The sequence below is a fragment of the Lolium rigidum genome, chromosome 4, assembly GCF_022539505.1.
Source record: "Lolium rigidum isolate FL_2022 chromosome 4, APGP_CSIRO_Lrig_0.1, whole genome shotgun sequence".
Lineage (NCBI taxonomy): Eukaryota > Viridiplantae > Streptophyta > Magnoliopsida > Poales > Poaceae > Lolium > Lolium rigidum.
The window spans coordinates 34,012,208-34,020,922 of record NC_061511.1 but is presented as its reverse complement, the minus strand read 5'-3'; the positions used below and the strand labels follow the sequence as shown (position 1 = coordinate 34,020,922).

Here is an 8,715-nt window from a genome sequence, read left to right as displayed (position 1 = left end):
GTCTCAGATATTTGTATGGCACAATGTCAACGATGCATGCACCTCCACGGCATCTTTGGGAGCGACTGCGACCATATATATTTTACGATTGCCTCGAGATTGTTTTCGCTAGCGTAATCCCGCACGTGTAGTTTGACCGACTGGCACAATTTAGTTCAGTACTAACCATATCAGATATGCTCTGCTACTCGTTGACTCCGTCGTCATTGTCTCTCTCCTCCTCGTTCATTCATCAACTCGAACCAGCAGATCGAGCGGCTCATATATTTGATGCATGCACCATGCACCAGCACGGCATGCATGACTAGGTACGTGCTGCGAGTGCGACCATACATATTTTATGCTTCCCTCAAATTATTTTTGTTCTAATCCCGCACGTGTGGTTGGACCGGCTAGCACAAGTGAAACATTAGAAATTCGTTCAGCACCAATCATGTCGGAATATTTCTTGGCGAGATCGAACACCGGCCGCCCATTTCCGTATTCTATTCACTTCTTGCTGTGTGCCCTCTTTTCCTTCCAGCATGGACATGGCCACTAGCTGCGTAGGACGAGTGTCACTTGGCGTGGAGGCGGCGGCGGCAGCTCTCCGGCGGGTGTCTCCTCAGATGCTGCTGCTCGCCGTCAGCGCGATCCTCGCGTGCTGGTGCGCCGGGCGCGCGCTGGAGTGGGCGTGGTGGAGGCCGCGGCGGCTGGGCGCGGCCCTGAGGTCGCAGGGACTCCGTGGCACGGCGTACCGCCCGCTGGCCGGCGACGAGCCCCTCAACGCGCGGCTCAACCGCGAGGCCAGGTCCCGGGCCCTGCCGCTGCGCTGCCACGACATCGCGCCGCGGGCGATGCCGCTGCTCCATCAGCTCATCAGGGACAACGGTGCGTGCTCTGCTCTGCTTGTGCTTGGCTCACTCCTCTGTATCGGAAATCATTTGCTACCTCTCCCCAAAATAACCAAAACACGCCGCTCTGCTTGTGCTTAGCTCACTAGTCACTCCCCTGTTTCGAAAATTTGCTTACGGACACCACTATTTTACGGCGTTTGTTGCGTTTGTTAAAATATACTGCCCGATTATATCTTTGCCATGAACACACTATCCGATTATACCTTTGCCATGAAGGGACGGGGCCAGCGGGGGACAGTCTCCCTCCCTATGATTAATATTTTTCACAAACATCCCTTTAAAATTTGCAGATTTGGCTCCTAAATTTGGCAAATTATAGCTATTACCCCCTCCAACTTATGTGATGTATATTTAGCCCCCTTTGTTTTGTAATCTTGGCTCCGTCTCTATTGCCAGGTACCATTACAATTCTGTGACACATTTATCAGAATACACTATCAGGCTAAAAACGAAAAGTTTTGCACCTTGTCTTCAAAACCAGTCAAAGCATGGTCATCTCTCATCCCAAGCTAAAGACGGATCTAAGGGTGGTGAAGCTGTATTGGCGGCGGGAGAGGTTTTTAACACCACCGGAGCTCGTGTATCTAGCTGAGCGGCGGCTCGATTCACGACAAAGAAGAGGCAGGAAAGGTACGGAATGGTGGCGGGACGAAGACAGGAAAACAGGAGAAGCCTCTACCCCCGAACTTGGTCGGGCGGAGGGGACGATGGGACGCAAGGTGGAGCGTTTCGAAGTTTCACCACACGTAGTTGGTTGCTCCTGCACGTGTAAAGTGAGTTTTGGGTCTCCTCATGAGTCCCAACTTGGAGGAAGCCAGATATGTTTCTCCCTTCCAAAAGTATTTGGAAGTTGATGGTCACTTTGTCCGTTTTCTAAAACTAGGGGTGAAAATAGAGCGGAAAATTTCTGACTTTTCCATGGAAATACATAAATGGAACTGGAAAATATGAAAACAGAAAGGGAATTTTGCGAAAATAGAAACCAAAATAGAATTATTTTGACAGAAACAAAAACAAAAGCAAAAAACAGAACAATCGTGGTCCGAGCAGCAAAAGTGTAAACATAATTTATGTTTCCTTCTAAGACGGAATTTTTGTTTTAGGGTTTGATGTGCATGACCTATTCCAACTATCATAATATGTGACCTTGTCAATCCCATCCCAAAGCAGACCAAGTAATCCCTTAGTTACTTCGAGGAAGCTTTCATGGTTGGACCATTTCCATATTGTCGAGTATATTGAGCATCAATAGTAGGGTTAGGGGTAAGATTTGTCGGTTTCTTGTTTTGCTTGATTTTTTTTTCACGATTCAAGTGGTATCTTGGTTTCGACAAACATCTGCTTTTCGCTCCGTCTCCGTACTGTATTTTGTGTGCATCTTCTTTCAACGGCTGTTTTCGTATTTATTTACTGGTTTTTTATTTGTTTTTACTACCACAAAAAATATGAAGATAATTGTGCCACCTAGTTTTGTCTGTTTCCGCTCCGTTTTCGTCCCTAGCTAGAATTGTGATTTTAACGATTTTCTTTTTAGGAGTTCCACATCCCCTTTTTTCTTCTGTCGTAGCTTAGCCTCTAAATGGAGTTTCCAGGAACTAGATATTTTTTATACTACGAAGTACTACATCTGAAATACAGCCCATGTTTCCCAAGCTGAGATGTGGCCGACTTCATCAACTACACCATGGGATGGCGCCGGAGATCTTCCGCACGGCGAAGATCACAAGTTCCAATCCAAACCATCAGTGGCGACGGCAGCCTGGCCTTCCTCTCTCTTGGCTATTCCACGGAGGTGATGTGCGCTCAGCGGCGGCTCAGGGTGGCCGGTGCCCGGCGGCCTGGGAAGCCATCCGAATTGATCCCGGGACGGCGCGGCCGCGTCCTCCCCCTTAATTAGAGCGGTTCCCTCGGCCGCGTCGGAATCTATTCTGCCGCACTGCTAGTGCGCACCCTATCCATTTATGGGAATCTTTCATACAGACAAATGCGGTATCTTTTGGCACTCCCAGTCTCCCATAGTCCCATTCCTGCCTATGTCCTACTGTTTTGAATCAAGGAGTTGAAGATTATTTCCATGTTTCCTAGTATGTTAATTTGGGGACCGATGCGAAGTTTTGCCACAAGTTTCTATGTTCTGAATCTTGAGCGTTACTGCCAGTACAAAATTGATTCCTTGGCTGGAGCTTTTTTATCTTTTGGTAAAATTATTCCCAAAATGTTGCACTTATTCATACTTCAATGAATATCATTTCATTTCTTTAATTTTCACCTGTTAGTTCTGCTTCAGCTCACTATTCCGAGGAAAGAATGCACCCAGATACCATTATATTCACTCTTCTGTATGTTGGTTTCATTGGTACACAGTAAAATACAGGGGTAGGCTATTTACGGAACGAGATCCTCTGACGTAGAGCTAAATACTGCAGAGGGACGTCGATCGTGCTGGTCCGCTCGTTGCGCATCTGACGGCATCAGCTCGAACCGCTGGAAACACAGCGAAACAGTCAGCTCCGCGAAGGAAAAGGGCGCCCCCATAGAAAACTGATACCTGTATCAATTCATACATCGTATAATTGTTAGAATCACATACTCCGCTTTAGCTGTTTGAGCATTTTGCCGCTAAATGAAATCATGTATAATTGTCCACTATAGCCTCATTTAGCTCCGATTTAGCCATGCTATAGCTGTTTTGGAAGGCTTCTGCTATTTGCCAGAGCGGGCTATTTAAAACATTCGATCACATGATTTACAGGTGAGATGTTCATCAGCTGGTTTGGGCCTGTGCCTAGGGTAACCATCACTAAGCCTGACCTGGTGCACAAAGTTCTGTCCAACAAATTCGGACATTTTGAGAAGTTCATGTTTAGCCATGTTTTGAAGATGCTGCACAACGGTGTGAGTAGCCAGGAGGGTGAAAAATGGGCCAAACATCGTAGGATCATCAGCCCTGCTTTCCATCTAGAGAAGCTGAAGGTGACATTAATTTCCATCATTAACATGGCAATGATTAATTATTAGCTAAGTATTTAACTGTTGTTTCAATCTGTGAAAATGGCAAGTTTTGGCTTCAACTTTCAGCGCATGTTGCCTGCTTTTGCCGCATGTTGCACCGAGTTGGTTGATGGATGGGAAAGTATGGCCACCAGAGATGATGAGACAATTGAGGTGGATGTTTGGTCTGAGATGCAGAGACTGGCAGGGGATGTTATCTCCCGTGCCGCGTTTGGCAGCAGCTACCTTGAAGGAAGGAAGATTTTCGAGCTTCAGGGGGAGCAGGCTAAGCTCACCGTGCTTGTCCTGAATAAGATATACTTCCCTGGTTACCTGTGAGTTTTAGTTTGTTATTCTTCTTCCGCGTTTGAGCAGTTACTGACGCTCAGAAAATTGTTCTATTATTCTACAATACAGTTACTATTGGATTTCTTGTGCATACAGATCCTTGCCTAATAGAACAAACCGAAGGAGGAAGCAGATCGCTGCCGAGGTTGAGAGGATCCTGAAAGGCCTCATTGCGAAAAGAGAGGAGGACCTGAGAACTGGCCAAGGTACAAGCGATGATCTTCTAGGCCTGCTGCTGGAGTCGAACATGGCTCACCGCAGAGGGGGCGGCGGCGGCCTCATGACGGATGAGGTGATCGGAGAGTGCAAGCTGTTCTACTTTGCTGGCACGGAGACCACATCCGCTCTGCTCACTTGGACTATGGTCTTGCTGTGCATGCACCCGGAGTGGCAGCACCGCGCGAGGGAGGAGGTCCTGCAGGTCTTGGGCAGCAGCAGCACCCCAGATTATGACTCTTTAAATCGCCTGAGAACCGTAAGTCCTTGGTAATTTCTTCATTGGTAAGTCATCCGGTCGTTGTACTGAAACAGATTGCATTTGCAGGTGAGCATGGTTTTGCACGAGGTGCTTCGGCTCTACCCACCAATAACTGCGATCCACCGCCGGACGTACAAGCCGATGGAGGTCGACGGGATTAGGTACCCGGCTGGCGTGATGCTGACTATACCTGTGTTGTGCATCCACCATGACAAAGACGTCTGGGGGGCAGACGTGCACGAGTTCAGGCCAGAGAGGTTTGCCGATGGAATCTCCAAGGCGACAGCTTCCGGGTCCGGGAACACGCCGGCACCCTTCTTCCCGTTTGGTGGGGGCCCCCGGGTCTGCATCGGACAGAACTTTGCACTGCTCGAGGCTAAGATGGGGCTCGCCATGATCCTTCGACGTTTCTCCTTGGAGCTCTCACCAACCTACAAACACGCACCATTACCCATTGGCATGTTGCAGCCACAGCACGGCGCACAAATCAAGCTCAGGAGGCTTCATTGATTTGCTTATGCACATAATATACTTGCTGTACCTTGTATCAGATAATATTAGACTCTAGTATGTACTACTATATGTTGTATACCATTCCAGATGGGTTGATTTTCATATAAGATGTATTCCTATATAAGGTGTGTTTTGATAAATGTAATCCCGTCAAAGATTAGCTTTGGCCATCCATTTTTTGCATGGGGTAACCTTTTTATCATCCGCTTTGTTTGCTCCCTCCTTTTTATGTTCGGTGGGTTCACAAATTCCTTCGATGCCGTAGTAAAATCTAGTTGCCTTTCTTCCTCATCTCTACTTAGACAATCATTGTAATCCATGTATTTTTTTTGTTTGAATATCCAGTTTGATGAACTCTTCATCCTACGTATTCTTCTAAGAAATTTCATATGACCACCTAAGTAGCGTTGATTATGCCTCTACTTTGAGTTTTCTTTTTTTATCAGGAAGGAAAACTGTGCATATAGCCTATATAGCCCCAATGAAGGATAAAATGTTGGGCTGTTAGTCTACAGCAAGCCACATTGTGCAAGACCAAAAGGTACTTCCTGTTAGATTATATGTTTCGGTTAAGCCAGACTTGTAACGCAAGCTAGGGTTTTAGGCTTAGTCGGTTGGCTCTACTATTTATATCCCTTGTACCCCAAACAGTTTTGTATCAATTGTGAGACATAATACAATCTTACATGGTATCGGACTAATCGATCTCGACCTATGGCGCCGCCGCCTAAGCCGCCGCCGCCGTCGCGGTTACTTCGACCAGCAAGCCAAGGCCGCCGCCGCCGCCGAGGCCTCGGCCTCTTCTACCCCTCCCACGGCTACTCCTCTCTCCTACACGGACACCATAGCCGATGTCACCCCCTTCATACCTATTACTTTAGATCTTGCCCAACACAACTACTACCATTGGCGCCACCTCTTTGAGGTTCACCTCGGCGCCGCAACCTCCGTCATCACATCGCCGCCGACGCCGCCCCTCGTCCTGACGACGCTCGCTGGATCACGGATGATCTCGCCATCATCCAATGGATCTACACACGCGTGTCCACGGAGATTTTCAATCTCGTTTTCCGTGAGGCCGCCACCGCCGCCGCCCTGCGGGCGTCCCTGCGCCAGCTCTTCCGAGACAACGGCGACGCCCGGATCAACAACCTCCACTCCGCGATCCGCAACACCCCTCGGGGGACTCCTCGCTCATCGTCTACTCGTCGGCGCATCCGGACGATGGCGGATGAGCTCCGCGAACTAGGCGATCCTATGCCCGATCGCCGGCTTATCAACATCCTTCTCCAAGGGCTCGGCGATCGGTTCAAGACTCAAGCGGCCATGATTCCCTTCATGCAGCCTCGCCCTTCCTTCAAGGAGATCCGGTCCCTCGCTGCGAACGCCGATGATGACCTCACACGGCGGGAGGCGCGGCCTCACGTCTTCGCCGCCTCCACCCGGCCGCCCTGCTGCCTACTCCTGCACCGGCAGGCCCGACGAGCCAGCCCACCGCCGCGGCGGGACCCCGGTACCGTTTCCGGCCTCGGCCGGGCAGCCTCCTCCGGGCTGGCGTCCCAGCCCCAACTACAAGGGCAAGAATCCGATGTGCGGCCGCCGCGATCTGCCACTCCACCGGCCGCCTCGACGCCCGCGCCGGCACTGCCGCTCCTCCCGCTTGGCGCCCGCCACCGGCGGCTACCGGCGCCTGCGCCGGCCACCTGCCGCGCCGCCTACACGGCGCCCTCCTCATGATCCCTGGACCGGCATGGTCGGGCTTGGTCCATGCCACGGGCGGCCCCTCTCCGATCGGCGCTCCTCCAGCTTACACGGGTGCCTGGGCGGCGGGTCTTCGCCCCCACACTGGTTCCCCTGGACTCCTCGGCCAGCGCGCCCCGCCGAACGCCTACCACGCCGCCCCGGCCTACTACGATGGGGGGATGCCATACATGTCATATCAGCACCCCCAGATGTTTCAGCCTTCGCCTGTCCTCATGCCGCCTGCTCCAACTGCCCCGCTGCATCAGCCGACCTCCGCTCCTTCACCGAGCTGGGACCAATCTGCGTTCTTGCAGGCCATGAACAACTTCGCTGCCCAGGGAAACTCAGGTATGGACTGGATTTTCGATTCCGGTGCTTCTAGTCACATGTCCGCTTCTAGTAATATGCTTTGTCAAATTTTTCCACCACACCACTTTCATCCATAGTCCTAGGAAACGGCACTACTATACCTATATATTGCACCGGCCAAACCACCATACCTACACCCACCAAACAACTCCTCCTACGTGATGTCCTTATTGCACCCGCGCTAATCAAAAACTTAATTTCTGTTCGTCAGTTCACCCATGACAATCTTGTTTCTATGGAATTTGATCCGTTTGGTTTATCTCGTGAAGGACTACCGGACCAAAGCGGAGATCGCTCGGTTCAATAGCTCCGGCGACCTCTACACTCTCCATGGCGCCGCCACCCACGACCCACCCACCTCCATGGCGGCGTCCGTCGACCTCTGGCATCACCGTCTCGGCCACCCCCACAACGCTACCTTGTCTTCTATACTTAGCGAATTTTCAATAAATTGTAATAAGGATAGTCATAATACCTCCATGTGTCCCTCTTGTCAGCAAGGAAAACATGTTCGCTTGCCCTTTAGTTCCTTTACTACTTGTTAGTACCTTTCCTTTTGAACTTTTGCACTTGCGATTTATGGACATCTCCCCATACTAGTGTCTCTGGCTTTAAATATTATCTAGTCGTTCTAGACGATTTCACATACTTTGTCTGGACTTTTCCTTTACGCAACAAATCAGACGTACACACCATTTTCCTAAACTTTCAAAAATATGTCGCCACACACTTCTTTCTTCCCATTAAATTTATCCAATGTGACAACGACAAAGAATTTGATAACTTTCAAAACCGAAACTTCTTTCTTCAACATGGCATTCTTCTCCGATTTTCATGCCCATACACTTCACCTCAAAACGGCAAGGCGAACGCTCGCTTCGCACAATAAACGACATCATTCGCACCCTTTTAATCCACTCCTCAATGCCACCAAAATTCTGGGCCGAAGCCTTACGCACAGCCACCTACTTACTTAACATCCGGCCTCACAAGTCCAATACAAACTCTACACCATTCTACTCTCTTTACCTTAGTCATCCAAACTACTACGAACTTCGCGTCTTTGGCTGTCTTTGTTTTCCAAACACCGCCGCCATCTCCACCAACAAACTATCACCTCGCTCCATTCCACTGTGTCTTTCTAGGATACTCGATGAACACAAGGGTTATCGCTGCCTGGATCTCGTCTGCGGCCGCATCCACATCTCTCGGCACGTTACTTTTTCCGAGCATATCTTCCCTTTCTCCACACGGACACCCTCCCAAACTCCCATTGACCCATCGCCTACCCTACATCATCCCATAGCTCACCCCGCTAGGTTTCCTCACCACTACACCGCTCCTACCGCCACCCCGGTGCCCTCCTCGCTGCCGCGG

General features: G+C 50.1%; 1 protein-coding gene across 2 annotated transcripts; it reads left to right on the top strand.

Moving 5' to 3' along the window:
- Nucleotides 1-2,495: 2,495 nt before the first annotated feature.
- LOC124708456 (cytochrome P450 72A397-like) lies at nt 2,496-5,430 on the top strand. 2 transcript variants are annotated; one of them, XM_047240135.1, is made up of 5 exons: nt 2,496-2,885; nt 3,649-3,869; nt 3,975-4,222; nt 4,332-4,710; nt 4,780-5,430. In XM_047240135.1, the coding sequence occupies exons 1-5, from the start codon at nt 2,858-2,860 to the stop codon at nt 5,221-5,223; spliced, it is 1,320 nt and encodes a 439-aa protein (XP_047096091.1). In that variant the 5' UTR covers nt 2,496-2,857; the 3' UTR covers nt 5,224-5,430. The 2 variants fall into 2 exon arrangements, with proteins under 2 accessions (XP_047096091.1, XP_047096092.1); XM_047240136.1 differs by lacking the exon at nt 2,496-2,885 and having other exon boundaries at nt 3,758-3,869; nt 3,956-4,222.
- Nucleotides 5,431-8,715: the final 3,285 nt, after the last annotated feature.

What these genes read in the sequence shown, in the direction of transcription:
- LOC124708456 (XM_047240135.1), top strand. Translation starts at nt 2,858, where the DNA reads ATGGGAATCTTTCATACAGACAAATGCG. An exon ending in CTTTCATACAGACAAATGCG is followed by an intron (nt 2,886 to 3,648) that starts GTATCTTTTGGC and finishes CATGATTTACAG; the next exon opens with GTGAGATGTTCATCAGCTGG. An exon ending in CTTTAAATCGCCTGAGAACC is followed by an intron (nt 4,711 to 4,779) that starts GTAAGTCCTTGG and finishes TTGCATTTGCAG; the next exon opens with GTGAGCATGGTTTTGCACGA.